Source organism: Eptesicus fuscus, chromosome 20 (genome assembly GCF_027574615.1).
Source record: "Eptesicus fuscus isolate TK198812 chromosome 20, DD_ASM_mEF_20220401, whole genome shotgun sequence".
Classification (NCBI taxonomy): Eukaryota; Metazoa; Chordata; class Mammalia; order Chiroptera; family Vespertilionidae; genus Eptesicus; species Eptesicus fuscus.
Window position 1 is genome coordinate 20,925,716 of NC_072492.1, and position 24,443 is coordinate 20,950,158.

Here is a 24,443-nt window from a genome sequence, read left to right on the forward strand (position 1 = left end):
AATGTGCACGAATCCATGCACTAGGTCACTAGAATATAAACCCGACTTGGTTTTACTTGCAGAAGCCTTTTTTGTGGGGAGGGGGAGCTCTGTATGCAATATCAAATATCCTCCTTGTAAATGAGTACTGGTGACCTCCAAAAGAAGCATTTCTTTGAGGAATTAAAGAAAAGTCATACAAAGCCTGTCCAAAAGAATATGCTACCTTTCTGGGGTTCTCTCTGACTAACTTCCCATCTCTATTAACCCCAGGCATGCTCTCTATTTGCTGTTCTTTGTATTTTTGCTACTCTGTATTTTGTCTTGCTTTGTTTCCCTGAACTGTCCTTTCCAGCTCCGCCTGAGAAAAAGCCTTTTACCAACCCTCACCTAGAAGTAACTTTTCCCTCCTCTAGATTCCAAGGAGTCTGGATAATTCTCATACTAATTTATAAGCTGCCTGCTCTACATTGAGCCAAAGTTTCTGGTTTTCTCTGTTTCTTAAACGTTGCGCTCCTGCCAATGTCAAGTACTGTAAATACCATCTGAGTGGAATAAGGGTTGATGAAACAAACAGCCTCATTCAAAAGACTGGAGTTGATCCGAACTGTCCTTAAGAGTTTAGAAAAGTAGTTTAAGACAGAAAGAAAACAGGCAGTAAAAAGTCTAAGAAATAGTCCTGATAGTTACAAAACGGTCACAGGGATGTGAATACAGTCAATAATAACTACATACGGTGCCAGGTACGTACTTGAAATATCGGGGGTGGGGGGTGAGGAATGACACTTGGTAAAGTATATGATTGTCTACTCTAGCCACTATGCTGTACACCTGAAACTAATGCAAAATAATATTGAATGTAAACTGTAATTTAAAAATAAAATTTTTAAAGAACAGTTCTTAGATTATCTGGGAGGAATAGCTATAATATGTGAACACCCCAAAGCAGATACGCCTTCACGATTTCATGCAATCCTCCCTCTACAAACTAAAAGCTAGAGTACAGAATCCTAAAGGAGATCTACATAGGAAACCAGCTCTCTAATCTCACCCAAGTGAGTAATAGTCTGTGGGGAGAACTCCTCTGACATTCCCTACATCTGTAATACCAGCCAAGCTTCAATCTGAAAGGACGACATACCATATTTCTAGCGTATCGCTTTGGCCAAATATAAAACCCAGCAAAGCTGTACTCTCCCTCGGACAGAGCATCTGTCTCCATAAGGAGGAGCTGACAAGATCTCAAAGATCCCAGTTAAAAACAAATTAACTTCTTAATCCCAGAGGAGACTATGCCAGGGAAGATTAAATTAGGTTGGAGTTTGTTTGTTTTTTAATATGAGGAGCTAACAATTAGCAGTGAGGATATACCTAGTAATGACAGAGACCAACCTTGTACAGAAAAAGAAAGATCTCAAGCTTAAATTCATTCAGAAAAGGTAATGCTAATGCTTCACCAAAGGCAAGCATTAAATCAAATTCACAAATCCCTCTTCTAATAGTCACCAACCATGGCATTTCTCAGATAAAGCCCCAAATTCTTTGATACTTCCCTTACCAAGAAGTTGGGCTAGTCCCAGCCAGTTTGGATCAGTGGATAGAGTGTCAGCCTATGGACTGAAGGGTCCCGGGCTTGATTCCAGTCAAGGGCACATGCCCGGGTTGCGGGCTCGATCCCTAGTGAGAACCGTGCAAGAGGTAGCCAATCAATGATTCTCTCTCATCAACGATGTTTCTATCTCTCTCTTCCTTTCCCTTCCTCTCTGAAATCAACAAAAAATATTTAAAAATAAAAAAGAAGTGGGGTCTGTGTGTCTCCGCTGGCTTCCAGATTCCGTGACTGCTTGAACAACAGAATGTGGCACAACTGGCACTGTCCATTTCCAGGCCTAGGCCTTAAGAACCGACAGTTCCCACGTCCTATCTCTTGGGATGCTCATTCTTGGAACCCAGCCAGCATGCAACCCCTGGAGGCCCACATGAGTGAGCCATCTTGGAAACAGAACCACCATCCTTTGTCAAACCACCCGAGCTGCCACCACATGAGCAGAGATGCCTGCACTTGCCAAGCTCTGCAAATTATAGTTTCCTGAGCAAAATAGATGACTATTGCTGTTTTACGCCTCTAAGTTTTGGGGTGGTTTGCTACACATCAATAGAAAAATGGAACCCTAATTTTGAAGGGAAAGATTATTACCAAAAAGAGCTAGCTTATCGCCCCTGGATTAACTGCCTCATGTTACTTGCCACAGGCAGGGTACGCAGTGGTTAAGAACAGACTTTGGGGCTAGATTGCCAGCATTTGAATACTGACAAGTCAGTCTCTGTGCTTTTGTTTCTTTATCTGTAAAAGGAAGACAACTTCTGAGGCTATTAGGATTAAGGAAGGCTGTTTGAAAGGACGCTATTTTAAAGAAAAGTAGTAGTAGAGAAGAGAAAGTAAAAATATGGCTTAAAAGTAGTAAGATAGGATATCTTAGAAGCAAGGAAGGGGAAAGCAGGAATGCTCAGACAGGAAATCGGGGAGAGGCCTGGAAGGAGGGGGTTGCTAGCAGACCTGGGCACCAAATGAAACTGGGCTGTAGAGATGGTTAAGAGCCAGGCTGTAACTGGTTTCTTTGGCTTCAGCAGCTCTAAGCATTGCAGAAACTGCAGCAGGAAGTAGACTGGGCTGAGCAACAGGGCAGTGCCTACAGGAATACAATCTCTCTTCTGACTAAGAGGCCCTCAAACAAAGAGGCCCTAAAAAACTGAGTAAAGTTTACCTTTATAAAGTAGGCCTATGGTTTCCTCCCTCCTACATGGAGGTGTCCCCCCAACTCACATCTTCTGACTTAATTGCTGAAGCCTGAACTTCTTTTAAACAAGGAGAGAAAACATTTTCATTTCCCATTCAGAGAAAAAAATGACAAAAATGCAAAGGTCTGGCTAAGATAATACTGAGCTTAACTGAGTTTCAGATAATTACCCTGCCAAGTGGGGGCCCGTCTGGCATCTTTGGAGGAGGAGGCAGGAAATAACGAATGATTTATTGAGGCCCACAGTCCACAGATAGTAAGAGGATTTAAATTAAATCAACAGATATTTATTGAATGACTTAAGAAACAAATCTAAGTGTGCCATCTATCAGACCTTTTCTGTGTTCAAAGAGAAAGGATTTAAAAGCAGGACACCATCAACCACAGAGAATCGTCATTGAAGAGGAAAAAGAAAAAGAACTAAAGCTACTGTAACAGGAAAACTATAGATTTCAGCACTAATTGGAATTATGTTTACTCTCCCAGGAAGACATACAAGAAGCAATAGAGACCAGTCATTAAGACCACAGACTCTGGAGGCAAACTGCCTGGATTTAAACCCTAACTCTGCCATTTACTAGCTTCGTGACAGTGGGTAAGTGACTTCTCCATGCCTTAGCATCCTCATCCTTAATATGATAACTGCACATATTTCACTGGATTATTGTGAGAATCAGATGAGTTAATATAGGCAGGATAGTAAGAAGCTAGGAAAATTCCTGGGCAAGTGAAATGGAGAAACTGAGACATGGTAATTAAGCAAGGCCAAACAACGTAGACAACTTACAGACAGCTAGTGAATCGCAGACCTTATCTTCCCTAACCAAGGGCACTGGAGAGCAAATGGTTTATACCTCTCCTCCCTACCAGAGAATAAACAGCTTAAATCACCCAGGTCAGGGAGATAGAGGACAGAGACCCAATTAATGCCATTTGTGCCAGCCAAACCCAAGGACAGATAAACTCAGGGAACAAATAACAAAACCTCGATTAGAGCCAGACAGACCCAAGATAAAAGTAAAACAGTGAAGCAGACCAAAGAATAATCCCAAACTCCCCTGTACACTCATTTTGATAATCAGCATATGAAAATCACACCTGGAAGGCTGATGAATATTCTGATGAAACCCTTCCCTAAGATTCTCACAAGCACAAGAGAGATAAACCCTTAAGACAAAAAGTACCAGTGCCAGCTCGCTCTAGAGCACACCTATGCCTCCTCTCAGGAATGAATTTTTTTTAAAATATATTTTATTGATTTTTTACAGAGAGGAAGGGAGAGGGAGAGAGAGTTAGAAACATTGATGAGAAAGAAACATCAATCAGCTGCCTCCTGCACACCCCCTACTGGGGATGTGCCCACAACCAAAGTACATGCCCTTGACCGGAATTGAACCTGGGACCCTTGAGTCCGCAGACCGACACTCTATCCACTGAGCCAAACCGGTTAGGGCGGGAATGAACTTTTCACTTCCTCCTAAAGTCTAAGGGTCCCCACAAGACTTGCAACCAGGGAAGCGTTCGGCAGGGACAGCTTCTCCTGGGCTTACCCCCGATCGTATCCCAAGTTGCCCTTTTCTCCAACTTTCCAGTGAGCTAACAACAGCTCTGCTCTGCCTCACTTCTATCACGTGACCTTCACCTCCCAGTGAGCTAACAGAAGCCCTGTGCTAGCTCACTTCTTTCCCATGTGTCCAGGGAGCCAAAGCCGAGCACCGCCTAGGCTCTCTCCTGCTGCTTCTTCCACCCTAAGTCCTTCCTTTGTTTCACGGTTCCCAGCTTTAATACACAAACCCTCAAAATCACCTGGACTCATATTATGAAATCTTTCCTGCACAAAGTCAAGAACCCACACACTGCAGGCCAGCCTGAGGCAGACCCACTCCAGGCTCAGTCCCTGTCTGGTGACAACACACGTAAAGTGCTTAGAACCAGTACCTGGCACATAGTAAATGCTATTGAAATATTAACTACAATTATTATTTCTATGATTATTTTTCTTACTATGGTCTGAGACATCTGGCTTAAATCTATCAACTTAGGAAGCCCTACCATTACATAGAAGTACCTTGTTCTCAGGAGATTCCCTAATGCAAGTATTTTTGTAAAGAAGAGAAATAAACAGAGAGGGGGTATGTTAGTATAAAAATCTCATGATTACTTGGGGAATAATTAAATAGGCTTGAGGCACTAGACTCCTTATTTCTCTTTCTGATACTTCCTCTCACCCCTTACATTATAAAGAAAGGATGACTTAATAACACCTTAATATAAGAGGTGTGAGGAGGTATAAAAAATGAGAGAACGCATAACTAGTACATTCTGATAACTGCTGACAGTTCAAATGACTTGGCTGGTGAAGAACAGAGCAACATTAGCTTAGATAATATTTCAGATACTGTCCATGCCTTACAGGACAAGGCACAGAACAGGAGGAACTTGGAACAAACATTCACAATAAAATCTCATGATCTCAAGAGTTAAAACTTAGCACGGCTGGTGTGGCTCAGTGGTTGCACATCAACCCATGAACCAGGTCATGGTTCGATTCCTGGTCAGGGCACATGCCCGGGTTTTGGGCTTGATCCCCAGTAGGGAGTGTGCAGGAGGCAGCCGATCAATGATTATCTCTCATCATAGATGTTTCCATCTGTCTCTCTCCCACTCCCTCTATCTGAAATCAATAAAAACATATTTTTTTTAAAAAAAGAGGTAAGCCCTAGTCAGTTTGGCTCAGTGGATAGAGCATCGGCCTGAGGACAGAGGGGTCCCAAGTTTGATTCTGGCCAAGGGCACGTGCCTGGGTTGCGGACTCAATCCCCAATAGGGGGCAAGCAGGAGGCAGCCAATCAATGATTCTCTCTTATCACTGATGTTTCTATCTCTCTCTACCTCTTCCTTCCTCTCTGAAATCAATAAAGAAATATATTTAAAAAATAAATAAAATAAAAATAAAAATAAAAAAGAGGTAAAACTTAGAAAAGAGTTTGCTACTCTGTGAGTATGGTGAACATCAGGCAAGCTTTACGTTTTTAAATCAAAACTGAGCTTTGGTTTCTAGGAAGAGATACTTAGAAATATGACCATAAAGAATACATCTCAGATAACATAAAAACACAAAAAAGAAAAATTTTCTAATACAGGAAGAAATAGATAAAGAAATAGAAAATTAATTGGTAGTAGCAGAGACTTGTTTTCAGTTTGCTGTTTTTTTTTTTTTCAGAGAATTATGTATATAGTATGTTTACACTGATAGGTTGTCTCTCATAGAGACCTGATCTGACTGATTCAAAACTACAAAAAGAAAATTCTGTGCCTCTAAATTTTTTTTCTTTTATTGTTTAAAGTATTACATATAGTAGTACATATATCTCCTTTTTTCCCCATTGACCTTCCCCCAGCCTCCTCTATCCGCTGTCGCATGCCCTCATCCTACCCCACAATGTCTTGTGTCCATTGGTGTGCTTATATGCATGCATACAAGTCCTTTGGTTGATCTCTTTCCCCCCCTTCCCAACACTCCCCAGCCTTCCCGCTGTAATTTGAGTCTGTTCGGTGCTTTACTGCCTCTGCATCTATCTTTTTGTTTATCAGGTTATAATGTTCTTTATTTTCCATAAATGAGTGAGATCATGTGGTATTTTTCTTTCATTGCCTGGCTTATTTCACTTAACATAATGCTCTCCAGGTCCATCCATGCTGCTGCAAATGATAAAAGTTCCTTCTTTTTCCTCTAAATTTTTTAAGGTTGACTTTTGAGAGGTATTCTATTTACCTCTATTTACCAAGAAAAAAAGAGACCTAAACATAATATATACATACTATGTATCAAACATAACCAATGCATTTTATGTTCAGTTAATCTTCATAATAACCCTATGAATACATGAGAAAACTGAAGCAAAGAGAAATAAAGAAATCTCCTCAAAGTACCACTGCCTATAAATGATGGGATAACCTCAGGACAATTTTGATCTGAAGCTTATATATGTTCTGTACACTTCATTATCCTGCCTAAGCCACAACAGACAGATATTATAATATCTACTTGCCTGAATGTTAATGTCTGCCCACAGAAATAGGTTGGAGCGCTGGAGTAGAGAACACCTGAGGATTCTGAATCATTCCGGAGTGCTATATTTCTTCGACTGCTCAGACTGTACCCCTCAAAGCCAGCTGTCCATTCTTTTTAAAAAGCAAAGACATTGAAAACTATTAGGATCTTTTCAGGACTAGCTTCAGTACAGACACATTAAAAAAGACTTGGAAGGAGAAGAGACTACTCTTAGAGGTCATGAGCAAATGTAATAAAAGATTCTTCCATGACAGGGTATTATGGTTAATCCTACAAACCATAAAAACACTTTTAATCTATTCTTAAACAATTCTGGGATGGAAGATAAAAGTGTTACCGCCTATCTGATAAAATCACATTTGAGCTTACTCCAACCTGATTAAGAACTACTTAACAAATGAGTCGGAATCTGTTGAACTAGTAATATACACTGAGTGGCCAGATTATTATGATCTCTGAATGTATAATAATCTGGCCACTCAGTGTGTGTGTGTGTATGTGTGTGTGTGTGTACATATATATATATATATAGAGGCCCAGTGCATGAATTCATGTATGGGTGGGGTCAGGCCAGCCTGGCCAGGGGGAGGGGACATGGGCAATTGGCTGGCCTGCCTACTGGTAGAACTGGTCGAGGGAACAATTTGCATATTAGCCTTTTATTATATAGGAGGATATACACTGAGTGGCCAGATGATTATGCTTTCAGAGATCATAATAATCTGGCCACTCAGTGTAGAAGAGATCAATGTCAACCATACAGCTTTTGAGAAAAAGCCTCTACTCAGATGTACACTGAACGTTTGGATCAAACACTGCAGTTTCCATGCCCTAGCCCAGTGGTCGGCAAACTGACCTAGACTCTAGATTCCAATAATTACAGGCTGTTGTTGTTCCTTGTGATTAAGCCCCTATCCCAGTGGTTGGCAAACTCATTAGTCAACAGAGCGGCAAACCGAGGCTCGCGAGCTGCATGTGGCTCGAGAGCCACAGTTTGCCGACCACTGCCCTAGCCAGTTTGGCGCAGTAGATAGAGCACTGGCCCACAGACTAAAAGGTCCTGGGTTCGATTCTTGTCAAGGGCACATGCCTGGGTTGTGGGCTCGATCCCCAGTAGGGGGCATGCAGGAGGCAGCCGATCAATGATTCTCTCTCATCACTGATGTTTCTATCTCTCTCTCCCCCTCTCCTTTCCTCTCTGAAATCAATAAAAATATATTTAAAAAAAACAACAAAAAACCCTGCAGTTTCCTGATACAGTATTTAAAATCTGTGGTTTTAGGGAATGCTACCAATCCTGGGTGGCACTATTTTAGACTCTGGAGATAAGAACTGTTGAATTCTTTGTAAAAGTCACATGAAGTAATTTGATCAGGAAGTAAAAGACACGTCCTGTGTTGTTCTCATCAATCCAAAGGTTAGCCTTAGAAATAAGGGTGGTCAATGTGCGACCTTGAGCACAGAAAACAAGTGTTCCTACACACAGTTAAGCTCAGGAGTGAGAAGGCAAGGGCATACCATGCGGCACCAATGTGGAATGACCTATCTGGGGGACGCTCCAAGGACTCCACTCCTGTCGGCCATCTCCTCGGGCGCAGACTCGGAACTGATAATCAACATTGGGGTCTATGTGTAATACTATGAATTCAGTTTCAGAGCCTACATATACATCCTCAAAATGATTTGAAGTACATTTACGGAACTGGAGTCTGTAATCTTGGGCTGTAAAGTCATCATCCACCTAAGAAGAAAGACTTTGTGTTAGGTCAAAATCAGAGAATAATTTATCTCAGCATCACTGTTTAAGAACTTTGAATGCGGCCCTCGACGGTTTGCTCAGTGGATAGAGCGTCGGCCTGTGGACTGAAGGGTCCCAGGTTCAATTCTGGTCAAGAGCTCATGCCCAGGTTGCGGGCTCAGTCCCCAGTAGGGGGTGTGCAGCAGGCAGCTGATCAATGATTCTCTCATCACTGATGTTTCTCTCTCTCCCTCTCCCTTCCTCTCTGAAATCAATAAAAATAAAAAAATAAAAAGAACTTTGAATGTGGCATTTTGGGCCAAGCACACAAGCCCATGTGCTGAATATACTCAATACAGGCTCTTCTCAGGAAGGTCATAGAAAATATTCCATCATTGAGTCCCTTCTTTTCTTTATTGAACCATGTGTTTTAGACCTCCCAATCTGATATGAAAAAAATCTGCTTTCGATGAAATGGCATGATTTCTACACAATAATGCCATAGATAAAACATTAAAAATTCAAGGATAAGCCCTGACTGGTTTGGCTCAGCGGATGGAGCGTCGGCCTGCGGACTCAAGGGTCCCAGGTTCGATTCTGGTCAGGGGCATGTACCTTGGTTGCGGGCACATCCCCAGTAGGGGTTGTGCAGGAGGCAGCTGATCGATGTTTCTTTAAAAAGAAAAAAAGAAAAAAAAAATTCAAGGATAAGAATCCCACAACTAGCCCAGCCGGCGTGGCTCAGTGGTTGAGCATCGACCTATGAACCAGGAGGTCACAGTTCCATTCCCAGTCACATGCCCTGGTTGTGGGCTCGATCCCCAGCCCTGGTTAAGGCTCGTGTGGGAGGTAACCAATTGATGTGTCTCCCTCACATCGATGTTTCTCTCTGTGTCTCTCCCCCTCCCTTCTACTCTCTCTAAAAATCAATGGAAAATATCCTCGAGTGAGGATTAATAAAATAAAATATGGTAGCTCATCTATATAACCAATTTAACACACAAAACCTCAGCAATGCTGAGAGTGTGAAGAAATCATTCTTTAGACATTTTATTTCAGAGATATTAGTTGAGTGTTGACCAGAAAACTATCGGACACCCAATATTCACTACCATCATTTGACTTTCCTAATAAACAGAAATGGGAGCAATCCTCAACTCAGTAAGAGTTACAACTGAGAAACAAATGTAGTGATTCAGGGATTTTAAAAAGTACCTTCAAAACTATTTATCTCAAACTGGAAGAGCTATCTCAGTTCAAGATCCCTGTGACTTTAATTGTATTTTTGTTTATGAAGAAAAGAAAATATTCAAAGGTAGTTAATTTAAAAAGTAATTTTCCCAGCCTGTGTGGCTCAGTGGTGAGCATTGACCCATGAACCAAGAAGTCACGGTTCAATTTCCGGTCAAGGGCACATGCCTGGGTATAGGGCTTGATTCCTAGTGGGAGGTGTATGAGAGGCAGCCAATCAATGATTCTCTCTCATCATTGATGTTTCTATCCCTTTCTTCTCCACCCTTACTCTCTGAAATCAATAAAAACGTATTTAAGAGCCCTAACCAGTTTGGCTCAGTGGATAGAGCGTCAGCCTTCGGACTCAAGAGTCCCAGGTTTGATTCTGGTCAAGGGCATGTACCTTGGTTGCCGGCATATCCCCAATAGGAGGTGTGCAGGAGGCAGCTGATCAATGTTTCTAACTCTCTATTACTCTCCCTTCCTCTCTGTAAAAATATCAATAAAATATATTTTTTAAAAAAACAATATTTAAGAAAAAAAAGTTTAAGGCCCCCAAATCTCAAACCCATAATGTTGAAGCCACTTCCATAATTCCGAATTACGTACCTTACACCATCGCACAATGATGCCTCCAGGCTTCTCAATTAGCTCTTCTATCTGCACTGGTGGGCGAGATGCTACGGTTCCATGCTTAAAAATGTGGTCTTTCACTATGTTAAGAACTGAGTCATCCAACTGAGCAGACAAACAAGGCACATCAACCAGTAAAGGCACTTCTGGTAAGCTGAGGAAACAAAGCTCATGTGTTTATGAGGCTTTTAACTAAGAGTTAAAAATACAAGGAGCGGCCCTGGCCGGTGTTGCTCAATGGTTAGAGCGTTGGCCAGAGCACCACAGAGTCTTGGGTTTGATTCCCAGTCAAGGGCATGTACTTGGGTTGCAGGTTCGATCCCCAGCCCGGTTGGAGCGTGTGCAGGAGGCAACTAATCAATGTGTCTCTCTCACATTGATGTTTCTCTCTCTCTCCCCCACTCCCTCCCTCCTTTCCACTCTCTAAAATTAATGGAAAAAAATTCCTTGGAGGAGAATTAACACCATCCCCTGCCTCTCCCCCCTCTCCCCCCCACCCCCCACCCCCTCCACCCCTGCCAAAAAAGAAATTCCAAGGGTTGGCTCTCACTATAGAGCACAACACACCTTCCCCACTCCCTTCCCCCAGGCATCTTTTCCTTGTCTCTCTCCTAAGCTCCAAAGGCCCTTCTTTTGCCTCTGTAACTTGTTTCTTAAGCCCATTGATTCTATAGTTCACTTCTACCTCTGTGACTTTCTAAATAAACTTTCTCTTATTAAAAAAAATAATAATACAGCCCTGGCTGGTGTGGCTCACTTGGCTGGAGCTTTGTCATTGTCCAGCACATCAAAAGGTGGCAGGTCCGATTCCCAGTTAGGGCACATACCCAGGTTTTGGGTTCAATCCCTGGGTGGTACCGGAGGCAACTGATCGATGTTTCTCTCTCACTAGTTTATCTCTCTCTCTCCCTCTCACTAAAATCAATAAACATATCCTTGGGTGAGGATTCAAAAAAACAACAACAAGGAATACTTTAGATCAGTCACATACTATAAGGATGCAGAAGCTCCCGGTAAATAATGCTCATGGCAGTGGGGGCTTTGCAAGACATTACATAAAGATTCTATTCCCAAATAAGTATAAGCAAGAAGATAAAAAAGTTGGTAGAATCACAGTTGTCAAGTTTATATCAAAAGATCTGTTTTATTGAGATATGACCCAGTTTCAATGTTCTGTTCAAATCATTAAAAATTTAACAATTCTATTACACATTAGAATTGAAAAAAATCTGGGAAGAGAGTAGGGGGAGAAGAGAATCCTAATATATGTTGACAGGAGAAGATTTTACTTTGGGTGGTGAGTACATGGTACAATATACAGATCTTGCAACATAGAAACCCACACCTGAAACCTGTATGTTCATGTTGACCAATGTCACCCCAATAAATTTAATTTAAAAAAAAGAATCGAAGAAAATCTATAATGATACTACACCAAAAATTGCAATCACAACTATTTTATATTAGTAACATTGATAATGAGCAGTGAAACCTTGAAAAATATATTCTTTCTCCCTTAATCAGAATCTTTAACAGGGATGAATAAAAAGGCAGATATTTTAGATCAAGCATGTCAAATCCACGGCCCACAGGCCACATATATTTACAGCCTAGCCAATATAATGGTATGTAAGAAACATTTTAATAAAAAAATTCGTAACTTAATTTTTACAATATCCTGTTATACATAATTATTAATAACGAACTACAACGTTCGCTAATGACTGTTTACTATAATCGCATTGCATTCATTTCCCTCACACGCCTTACGCGCAGGTGCACCATTTCTCTCCACTAATACCAGCAGCGAATATTTTAGCAGCCGATTGCCACGTCATCGGCCTTGGACTGACTTGTTTGGTGTGTGCAACAGGAAATATTTCACTTTTGGAGAACTAGAAAAATAGGCTTATTTGCATTACACTTATTAATTTGTGCAGTTATTCAGTGTCTGGTAAGTTAATGTTCAAGAAAAAAGATTAATTTTTATTAAAGTGTTCTATTATTTTATGTTAACAATTACTCATTTATTTCAGCCCTTTGTATTCAGCATGTCTCTATTGAAATAAACCTACTGGGTGGTCAGTAGGTTTCTATGAAAATTGAAGCTTTTGTTTTTTTGCGGCCCACATAAAGTTAAACCTTGTTTATTTGGCCCATGTTAGCCTTTGAGTTTGACATGCTTGGTTTAGATGCTTAAAAGTAAGCCCCAAAGGCATTAACTCTTACCTGTCCAACTGAATGTGGGAGGCCTTTTTGGTAAAGCTCCACAGTTTTTCATTCTGTTCTCCTACACCACCAAGAATGGCAATTTCTCCTAGAATCAGAAATAAGAGATCTAGTACAGCGAAAAATAGTTACATTCTAAAGTAATCAACACAACCCATATCCAGGTAGGTCTCTGGTTTTCTTGCAAACAATTCTTAAGTGATGCCACAATCAAATTTCCAAAAGAGGCTTGGCATGGCTCAGTGGTTGAAAGCATCGACCTATGAACCAGGAGGTCATGTTTCAGTTCCCGGTCAGGGTACATGCCCAGGTTGCAAGCTCAATAATCCAGGTGGGTTGCAGTAGCGGGGGGGGGGGGGGGGGGGGGGGCATGGAGGAGGCAGCCAATCAATGATCCTCTCTCATCATTGATGTTTCTCTCTTTCTCCCCCTCTCTCTCTCCCTTCCTCTCTGCACTCAATAAAAATCTTGTTTAAAAAAATTCCCAAAAGAGGTGAAGGAATTAAGAAGTATGGGCTGTTTGGGTGGCAGGCACATGACGCAATATACAGATCTTCTAACACAGAAACCGACACCTGAAACCTATATGATGATGCTAACCAATATCACCCCAATAAATTTAATAAAAATTAAATTTAAATTTAAAAAAGAAGTACACTTTGGTAGTTACAAAATAGTCATGGGGATATAAAGTACAGCATAGGAAATTTCTCTCTCTCTCTCTCTCTCTCTCTCTATATATATATATATAAAAGCCTAATATGCAAAGTGTTCCCTCGGGAGTTCAACAGGGAGACCAGGAGTTTGACCGGGAGTTTGATCACTCAGTATGATGTGTGATGACCACCAGGGGGCGGCGTGGAACGAAGAGAGGCCCCGGCCAGCAGCTGGCAGCCGCTAGGGACCCTACCCATGCATGAATTTTGTGCACTGGGCCTCTAGTATAGTCAATAATATTGTAATACCTATATGGTGCTAGGTGGGTACTGGAAATATTGGGGGGTGGGGGGGAAAATACTTTGTAAAGTATATATGATTATCTAACCACTATGCTGTATACCTGAAACTAATACAAAATAATACTGAATGTAAACTCTAACTGAAAAATAAAATTTAAAGTAGCTTTTATTTTAATTCCCAAAAAGTAAAAGCAGACACTATTTTAGAAGTGACACTAAGGTTAAGCTCAAGAAAAAAAGGGTCCCTAACCGGTTTGGCTCAGTGGATAGAGCATCGGCCTGTGGACTCAAGGGTCCCAGGTTCGATTCTGGTCAAGGGCATGTGCCTTGGTTGTGGGCACATCCCCAGTGAGGGGTGTACAGAAGGCAGCTGATCGATGTTTCTCTCTCATCAATGTTTCTAACTCTCTCTCCCTTGCCCTTCCTCTTTGTAAAAAAATCAATAAAATATAAAAATATAAAAAAAGAGGAAAAGGGGTCCACAATGGCAACATCCTGCCAGAAATGTCTGTTCTGTTCTATACAAGGAAATCTGGTTGTCAATCAACTTTATGCAAAGCAGAAGACCCAGGAACTTTTTCCCTCCTCCTTCAGAAACTTTTATCAACACCAATAGGAGCCAGAAGGAGTAGGGCACACGGGATCTTATAAAACCAAATGGGGGGGAGGAGGAACATGTGTAATACTCTCAACAGTAAAGATTAAAAAAACAACAAATCATAATGTTTTCCTAAAAGATTATCATCTATTAGATTAGAAATTACTCAACAGAATAAAGAGAAAATGCTATATAAATGCAGTAAAAACATAACCACTTCTATGTCCTTCCATAGCCCCACCAGAATTCTTTTCCATCCGAATGCACCTTGGAATGACTCAAGTTTCCTTCACCAAAAGGAAAACAGAGACACACTGAACACTGACTTAAAATCCTCCCAATTCCATAAATAAGTTTTTATCCCTTGGGAAAGGAGAAAAGAGTTTGAAATTTAAAGTATTTCTGAAGTACAAAAAAATTGAAGCATCAGATGCTGTGACAAGCATGCATGTGCCTCGAAGGATTTATTTTCTAAACTAAAAACATCTCTCGGTCCTCAGGGTGATGGGTGTACACTCCTGACCTGTGATGAACTGCTTCTGGGTTTGTTTCCAAATGCACAGCCTCCAGGGAAAGACATTCTGTGGTCTTGCTAAAAAATTTTTTCTCAAAGGCACTGTTTTGGTGAACAGCAAATAAACACTTCTCACTGAAGATAAGACTAAAATACACTTAGCATGTGAAGATAACACTAGTTCCATATTCCACGTAAGACCAAACGGGACTGATTTCTAGTTGGAGTCACAGACTGGTGAGCCACACACACTTTTTATCCTCTGCCACTGACTGCACTCAGTCTGCAGAATGGATGGTGTTCCACCGCCTTCCCTGCCTCTTTTTCCCCCTCGAGTTATTTAAATGTTGCTGTCCCTTTGAGTTCTACCATCTGCTGCCTTCTCATCTCATTTTGTAGACTATCTCTTGATGATATTTCTTATTCCCATTGATTCAGATCTGATGTATATGCCATTAATTGCCATATTAACATCTCCAGATATTATCTCTCTCCTAAGCCTCACTCCCAACTCCCTCTTTCATCTTAAGCACTTCCAAGTCAACATGCCCAAAACAAATGCCTAAGTACCCACCAGAGCCCAACTCGCCTCCTTCATTTCCTATGTCAGTAAAAAGCACAATTTACTGACACCAAAATCATGCTGGTTTTGGTCATCCTAAATCCTTCGCTTTCTCCTCCAACCTATATCCAGACAATCACCAGTAACCAACTCTTATTGATCAGTAAAATCATCAATAATTCTATCTCTGAAAAATCTTAAAACTAGCTCTACCTTATCCTCTAAAGGGTTCTGTCTCTGCCCTCATTCTTTTTTATTATTATTATTATTTCTTTATTGATTTCAGAGAGGAAGGGAGAAGGGGAGAGACAGAAACATCAATGATGAGAACCATTGATTGGCTGCCTCCTGCACGCCCCCCACTGGGGACCGAGCCCGCAACCCAGGCACGTGCCCTTGGCCAGAATGGAACCTGGGACCCTTCAGTCCGCAGACTGACACTCTATCCCAGTGATGGCGAACCTATGACACACGTGTCAGCACTGACATGTGTAGCCATTTCTGATGACACGCGGCCGCATGCCAAGGATGAAACATTTGCTGCTCCTGAGGGTGAAACATTTGCGACTAGAGTCTTGGAGTTAGTTTTTTCCTCAAAGTGACACACTACCCGAGTTATGCTCAGTTTTTTGGCGAAGTTTGACACACCAAGCTCAAAAGGTTGCCCATCACTGCTCTATCCACTGAGCCAAGCCGGCTAGGGCTCTGCCCTCATTCTTTCCTATCTGGATTACTGCTGCAACTTTCTAATTAGTCTCTTCACCTCTAGTCTTACAACCTTGAACCCAGTCTCCAAACTGTAGGCTGTGCCATTTTTTTTAAATGCAACTTTGACTGTGTAACTCTGCTGCCTAAATTACTTCAAAAAGATCCCTGATATGCCCCTCCCTTAACTGGTGATGTTACTTCTGTTTCCACTCGGGCTGTTAGCTCCCTCTGCAAAACTCCTCCTACAGAAAGCTATCCTACACTCTTCCAGTTAAGTATCTCCCTTCTGTGCCCCTGTAAGGCCTCAGATCTCTCTCAGCATGTATGCCTCACTCACATGTAAACCTCAAAGGACAGAATTTTAATTTAATGTACCTGACAAAGGCTTATGGGGAGGGAGGGAGGGGGAGAGGGAGGGAGGCAGGCAGCAAGGCTAGATCTGGGCATGTTTCAACCAAAATAATTGGCTAAAGACAAAAATATAACAACTACAGTTTGAGGAGTAAACACTAATCATATTTGTTAACCTATTAAAAAGAACAATGGAATTGCCCAGCCAGTGTGCCTCAGCGGTTGAGCATCGGCCCAGGAACCAAGAGGTCACTGGTTGATTACTGATCAGGGCACATGCCTCGGTTGCAGGCTCCATTCCCAGTAAGGGGCGTGCAGGAGGCAGCCGATCGATGATGTTCCTCTCTCATGATGTTTCTATCTCTCTAACCCTCTCCCTTCATCTCTCTCTAACAATCAATAAAAAAACATGTATATATAAATAACAAGGGAATTAAACTCTATAATCCACAAACACTCTGAAAAAGATATGAAGACTCAAAATGACCTTAAAATTGCTCTGTTAACAGTGAATGTGATATCATGGAACCATTTGAGAAAAATCATTTACTCCTTGTTCTGTAAATGATTATAAGTAATACTTTAATTGCATTTATGCTGGGATACCTCACTGTATATCTGTCATCCTATATTATAAACTGTCCCATGGTAGGAACATCATAAGCACCCCACAGATGGCAATAAGCCTGCTGGTATCCTGAGAAATGAGCAATGTCGATCTGAATTTGCCACATTTAACAGGAGACTCCCACCTTCTTGGACCAAGTCCTCTGCAGTGTTAACTCCATGCTCTATGAGCTTCTGGCAGTCATCTAGTGGTTTAATGGTCTCTTGCTCAATAGTATCCACTTCTTGCAAAAGGGTCACCAGTCGCTCATCCAGGAGCTTCCCAAGGGTTCCCTTTAAATCATTAAAATGCTGTTTGAGGACATCTCTGGTCTGTGATGCACTCTCTTTGATCTGAAAAGAAATAACAAAACTCAGAAACAGAATCACTAAAAAAGGCTAATCCACAAGCAACACCTATGATAATTTCAAGGTACTACACAACCATCATCTTTTATTCACTGAAAAACCAAACGTGATTCATCTGCACAAACTTGCAGACTTGCCTAGAACTGGCCTACAGGTGAGACAGAATGGGATCAAACCCTGGATCCATCATTCACAAACTGTGTCAGTGTGGTCAAGGTAATTAAGCACTCCACACCTCAATTTCCTTATGCTTACCTCATGGGGTTGCTGCTAGGATTAAATAAAAATATATGTTGCACTTAGTAAAACAACTGGTACATTGTTGTTCTCAATAAATGTTAGAAAATATTATCTGGACAAAGCAATTCGTGGCAATAGTACATTTCAGTAAAAAAGAATTTTAGACGCACAGGGCACCCTCCCCCGCACCATCTGGGGAGCCTCGAGATAAGCGGGGCGCCTCCCCCTGGCAGGATGACTGTCTCGGCGCAGTGGAAGGGATAAGGGCACCTATAAGGGTGGCCGAGCGGCTCGGGGAGACTTTGCGCCTGACAGGCGGCGAACCAGCCCCTCCATCTCTGCCTCAGGATTCAGGCCTCCCTCCCTGACGTGAAGAGTAACCTGTCTGGCCTGGTGCCTGCTGCTGGTCTGGTGCCTGCACTGCCACCGGCCGTGACCCTGGGGCTGACTGCAGCCTACACCACTCTGTACGCCCTGCTCTTCTCCGTCTATGCCCAGCTCTGGCTGGTGCTCCTGTACGGGCACAAGCGTCTCAGCTATCAGACGGTGTTCCTGCCACTCTGTCTGCTCTGGGCTGCCTTGTGTACCACCCTCTTCTCCTTCTACTTCTGAGATACCCCCCGAGCCAACCGCCTGGGGCCCCTGCCCTTTCGGCTTCTCTACTGCTGCCCTGTCTGCCTGCAGTTCTTCACACTGACCCTTATGAGCCTCTACTTCGCCCAGGTGGTGTTCAAAGCCAAGGCGAAACGTCGGCCAGAGATGAGGCGAGGCTTGCTGGCTGTCCGAGGGGCCTCTGTGGGGGCCTCGCTGCTCTTTCTGCTGGTGAATGTGCTGTGTGCTGTGCTATCCCGCCGGCGCCGGGCACAGCCCTGGACCCTCCTGCTGGTGCGTGTCCTGGTGAGCGACTCCGTTTGTCATCTGCGCACTCTCTCTTGCCGCCTGCCTCTGCCTTGTTGCCCGGCAGGCACCCTCCACCAGCATCTACCTGGAGGCCAAGGGGACCAGTGTATGCCAGGCAGCTGCGATGGGCGGTGCCATGGTCCTGCTCTATGCCAGTCGGGCCTGCTACAACCTGGCGGCCCTGGCCTTAGCTCCCCGGAGCCGGCTGGATGCCTTCGATTATGACTGGCACAATGTCTCCGTCAGGCGGACCCGGTGAATGACCTGGGGAACAAAGGCTACCTAGTGTTTGGCCTCATCCTCTTTGTGTGGGAGCTGCTGCCCACTACCCTGTTGGTGGGCTTCTTCCGGGTGCACCGGCCTCCACAGGGCCTGAGCACCAGCCGCATCCTCAACGGGCAGGTCTTTGGCTCCCGTTCCTACTTCTTCGATCGGGCCGGGCACTGCGAGGATGAGAGCTGCTCCTGGGAGCACAGCCGGGGCGAGAGCACCAGCATTTCAGGCAGCCCAGGCTCTGGCAGCTGGTCCGGCGCCATCGGGCGGGAGCCAGGCTGGTACGGGGGCAGCCAGACTCGGACCACTCCTCTGCTCTTCTCCCAGGTGCTGGACCCAGGCAGCCACCACCACAGTCTCTACTCCACTCCACAGACGTGATCCCCTCCACCTGTCCCCAGAACACTCAGACCCCAGTCCCTCCTACCTAGGCCCCTGTGCCAAGTACATCTGCTGCTTCTTGCCCAGGATCCCAGGGGCTGTGGCCACCTCCTCCCCTGGCCAGCTCCTTGCTACTTCTGTTGTAGTGAGTCTGTGCTGATGGGGGCATGGCCCTGCCTGCCAGATGCGCACAGCACCCTGGCATGACCTGCGCCTCCGCTTCTATGCTGGAGCCAGCTACCTCTCCTGTGTCTGCCACTCAATAAACAGTGTCTGTGCCCCGGAGGGGAGGGGGGGGAAGAATTTTAAACTAGGAGGGGATTAAAATTCAGTTGCTTAAAGAATAAAGAAAAGGTAGGTTAGAAAGCTACAATACCAAAAACTCCACTCATGGATAAAATGCCCTCATTATGCCAAAAGAAAACTAAGAATTTATTTAAAATCCTAAGAAGCTCATAAGAAGCAGAAAATGTTCATAAAAAACACACTTCTGGACCTGGCTGGTGTGGCTCAGTAGTTGAGCATCAACCCATGAACCAAGAGGTTCCCACTTTGATTCCTGGTCAGGGCACATGCCTAGGTTGCAGGCTCGATCCCCAGTGGGGGATGTGCAGGAGGTAGCCGATCAGTGTCTGTCTGTCTGTCTGTCTGTCTCTCTCTCTCTCTCTCTCTCTCTCATATCAATGTTTCTCTCTCTCCCTCTCCCTTCCTCTCTGAAATCAATAAAAATATATTATTTTTAAAACACATTTCTGGGACAATGACTTAATCTTTTTTGAGTCACGGTCCTCTTTGTGAATCTCCCTGAGAGGTTTACAGACCCTCTTCCCAGAAAAATGAATACTCTATTCAATGTCAGGGGTTACAAATTCCCTTAGACCCCAACCACGGCTTGCTGGGAGCAGTAAATCTGAAAGTTGGTTTGCAGAAGAATCAAACAGGCTGCCCGTTATAATTCAGATTGCAGGGCTCCATCCCAGACCTACCCAACTAGAAGCTTGGAGAAGGGGGGCAAGAGGAGTGTATGGAGTTCTTGCCTTCCACAAGCACACCTGGGATTCTGCAGCCCATACTTTGAGAAACTCTGCTCTACGTCCACAGAGCCAGATTAAGGACCGCTGCTCTAAGACAGCGGTCACCAACCGGTGGTCTGCGGACTACTGCTGGTCCGTGAGGTCCGAAAGGTTGGCGACCGCTGTTCTAAGAGATAAAACAAGAAAATCTTTACATTTCACACATATTATGGAAATGTTTGAATATATTTCACACATAGTCTTTTTTAAAAAATACATATAACATAGCCCTGGCTGGGTGGCTCAGTTGGGTTAGAGCGCCAACCCAAGCACCAAAGGGTTGAAGGGTCGATTCCCAGTCAAGGGGATGTACCTGGGTTGCAGGTTCGCTCCCTGTCCCCTGTTCAGGGCATGTGCAGGAGGCAATCAGTCGATGTTTCTCTCTCCCTCTCTCCCGCCCTCCCTTCCTTCCTCCTTTCCACTCTGTCTTAAAAGCAATGGAAAAAATATCTCTGGTGAGGAATAACAACAAAAAAGGAAATTCTAACTATAAACCAAAACTCTTAGTTGAATTAAAGCAAACACATACTTTACTTTGCTAACATTATCATATTAGTTTCATATGACATATTATGTTTACTGCCCTAACCCTTTTGCTAACTTTATCTTAGCAAGAATGTTTGAAGTCCAAGAAAATCCACCTAGAAAGACTATATCAAAATATGGAGAAAACACTATATTTATTTTTTTTTATTTTTTTTTATTTCAGAGAGGAAGGAAGACAGAGATAGAAACATCAATGATGAAAATCATTGATCAGATGCCTGCTACTGGGGATCAAGCCCACAACTGGAGCGTGTGCCCAGATCGGGAATCCAACCATGACCTCCTGGTTCATAGGTCAATGCTCAACCACTGAGCCACGCCGACCAAGCTAAAGTACTATATTTCAATAGCTAATAGAGAAATTTAGAACAATTTCTATTTATTCTCTAATACTAAATTTAAAAAGCAGACAAAGAAAATTGTTTTACAGAAATGTTCACAACCACATAAAAACAGAAGATGCCCCTGCCCAAGGACAACGAAGAAATACACACACACAAAAAGAACTAACAGTTTGATTGGCTGGGGTGGACAGATCATGGACGCAACTTTTTCTCTTTTTCACCTTATTGGGAGTTACAGTGGCTGGTATGTTTGCAGTAATAGAATTCCTTAAATCATAAAGTAAAGGAGAAATCCTAATTTAAATTTAATTGTTAACTAATCTCCGTAAAGTTACTAAAGAACTTCTGTAAGATAAACCAAAGTCAAAGTTGTTTTGTTGATTTTTTTTTTTTTTTAAAGAGCCAAACTCGACCTAACCGGTTTGGCTCAGTGGATAGAGCGTCGGCCTGCGAACTGAAGGGTCCTTGGTTCAATTCTGGTCAAGGGCATGTACCTCGGTTGCAGGCACTTCCCCAGTAGGGGATGTGCAGGAGGCAGCTGATCGATGTTTCTTTCTCATCGATGTTTCTAGCTCTCTATCCCTCTCCCTTCCTCTCTGTAAAAAAATCAACAAAATATATATATTTTTTAAAAAGAGCCAAACTAAAAATGTACTTGATTTGGTTCATCACTCAACTGTGGGATCCTTGGGAATAAGCCCCTAACATACCAGCACTAAGCAAATAAATGTTACTGAATAAAAATAAAGTTAATCAAGTGTGCTTTTTAAGACCTTACTAAAAGAACCAAGGGAGACACATCACCTGGAATATTGTCAGAAATGCAAAAATTTTCAGGCCTCACCCAGAGCTACTGAATCAGAACCTGCATTTTTAACAAGATCCCCAGGAGACTGAGACAGACCTTACACATGTCGGAACACTGTAATATAATTTGCACCCCTACCACCAAGAGGAAATTCTGCAGCTGAACACTATACCAACCAGGGCCTGCCTCGCTCTTTAACGGATGCGGCACACACGGATACGGCACACACAGGAAGTGCATTGGTTAGGTAAAGTCAATTTCCTCTTTAGAAAGAATTCAAAAGCTCCTTGCAGGGCCTATGTTTTGTTTCTGTTTTAGAACTTCAGAAAAAAAAAAGGAAGTATGTGCACACAAAGCAGTGAGAGGGCCAGGGAAGGGAGACTCCATTTCCAAATCCATCTCCTGGACTTTCATTGTAAATGTGTCCCCTTTTATTCACAGAATGCCAACCACTGCTTTTCAAACTTGATACTACCTTGGCATCATTTCCTTCTCCCATCATAATTTACAGCCTCAGTCACCTTTAAGCCAATTATGTAACCAAGTGCATTTGCTTTGCTTTTGAAGCTTTAAAAAATGTGGGCTTCCAAGAAAAGAAAAATGTGGGCTTCACTGCCGAGTGAATTGTCCCTACCTGATGTGGCATCATGGTCCAATGCATTCACGATTAGCTCATTAAATCTTCACAACTCTGAGGGGTGGGTCTGCACTGTTTATATTGAGCAAAGTGAAGCTCAAAGTCAAAAAAATTCCGCAAGGCTTCCCAGTGCCTGAAACAGTCTCACTCCAAGGACCATGGTCTTTCCACACACATATCCCATTTGAAAGAGTTCCCAGGTCAACCTATAAATTACGTACTGCCTGATGTAAAACGTATTTCTTGTCCTTGAAGGAAGAATCTTGTCATGGTCAACCAGTCAGGCCCAGCCATTCTAGGGCAAAACAACTGTGATGGTTTGTAACAAAGCAGATTTAAGAATACGAATGACACACAACTCAAGGTTTCTAAAAGGACCGAATATACCTTGTTTATACTTATTAATAATATTCTGGCCCTGGGTGGTTTGGCTCAGTGGAGTGTCCGCCTGTGGATTGAAGGGTCCTGGTTTTGATTCCAGTCAAGGGCATATGCCCAGGTTTCGGGCTCAGTCCCCAGTAGGGAGCATGCAGGAGACAGCTGATCAATGATTCTCTCATCATTAATGTTTCTCTCTCTCTCTCTCCCTCTCCTTTTCTCTAAAATCAATAAAAATATATTTTTAAAAAGAAAATAAAAGATGGCCTAGATAAGAGTTTTAAAAAAATAATAATAATATTCTGAACCAATTTTTCACTAAAACCTCTACTGTAACAGACCATTAAAACTAATTTACAGCCCTGAACAGTGTGGCTCAGTTAGCTGGAGTGCCATTCCATACACAGAAAGGTGGCGGGTTCGATTCCTGCTTGGGCACATACCCAGGTTTCAGGTTCGATCCTGGTTGGGTCTTTCACATCAATGTCTGTCTCTGTCTCCTCCCTTCCTCTCTCTAAAATCAATTTTCAAAAATTAAAAAAATAATAATAACGTGCCCTGGCCAGCACTGCTTAGTGGTTAGAGCGTCAGTCCTCACACTGAAGGGTCTCTGGTTCGATTCCTGATCAAGGGCACATACCTGGTTGCAGGTTCATCCAGCCCTGGTCCAGGCACGACTGGGAGGCAACCAATCAATGTGTCTCTCTCATATCGATGTTTCTCTCTGTCTTTCTCCTCTCTCCTCTCCCACTCCTTTCAGCTCTGAAAATCAATGGGAAAAACTATCCTCCGATGAGGATTAAAAAAATAGTAATAATCACTTATTTACCAAGTTTCCACGGCAGTTGATTAATCCCAAAGCTATAGCAAGAAGAAGGATGCGACAGGATAGGAAAGCACAGAACAGAACAGAATGTGTATTTCAGGAAATTAAGTAACTGGAATTTTCTTTATATCCTCTAAAACATGCATCTTCATGACTCTATAGGAGAAAAGAATTCTTATCTTCCAATTTTAACCTATATGAGTTTATTTTCCCAATTGTTTTACGAATAGAAAACTAAAACTATATAAAATTAGAGACTGACTTTAAACACCATTAGCTAACAAGGAAATAGAGATCAAAAATAAAAGACAAAGATATAAAATAGTCAACTGAAACTGAAAAAACTAACCAAAATTCTTCTTCTCAATTCATATGAAATGTACTGCATTGGCTATTGCCTTTGTGCTGACACCAAGATATTAGTCATTAAAAATAACAATGATAGCAATAATAACAGTACAGTAATAGCTCTCATCTACTGAATACCTACTGTGTGCCAGATACTAACATCCACGGTCTTATTTAAATTCTATCACCACCCTATGAAAAAAGCATCTGTAGATGAGTAACATATGAGTCAGAGACATGAACTTGCCTACATTACAAAGCTAGTAAAGTGGCAGAGAATTTGAATTGTCTGATTCATGTATGGACTCATAAGTGTTGCTACATTTCCTTCTTATCT

General features: G+C 42.7%; 1 protein-coding gene and 1 pseudogene across 1 annotated transcript in view; one reads left to right on the forward strand and one right to left on the reverse strand.

Moving 5' to 3' along the window:
• Nucleotides 1-24,443, reverse strand: part of CRLF3 (cytokine receptor like factor 3) — a 40,898-nt gene that overhangs the window by 8,769 nt on the left and 7,686 nt on the right. The window contains exons 2-6 of the mRNA XM_008147779.3: nt 17,130-17,337; nt 12,686-12,773; nt 10,433-10,610; nt 8,371-8,593; nt 6,830-6,962 (exon numbers count right to left, since the gene is read on the reverse strand). Of these exons, the coding sequence (XP_008146001.1) occupies nt 6,830-6,962; nt 8,371-8,593; nt 10,433-10,610; nt 12,686-12,773; nt 17,130-17,337 (830 nt within the window). The remainder of the gene's footprint in view (nt 1-6,829; nt 6,963-8,370; nt 8,594-10,432; nt 10,611-12,685; nt 12,774-17,129; nt 17,338-24,443) is intronic.
• LOC103291792 (integral membrane protein GPR137-like) lies at nt 17,403-19,418 on the forward strand (annotated as a pseudogene).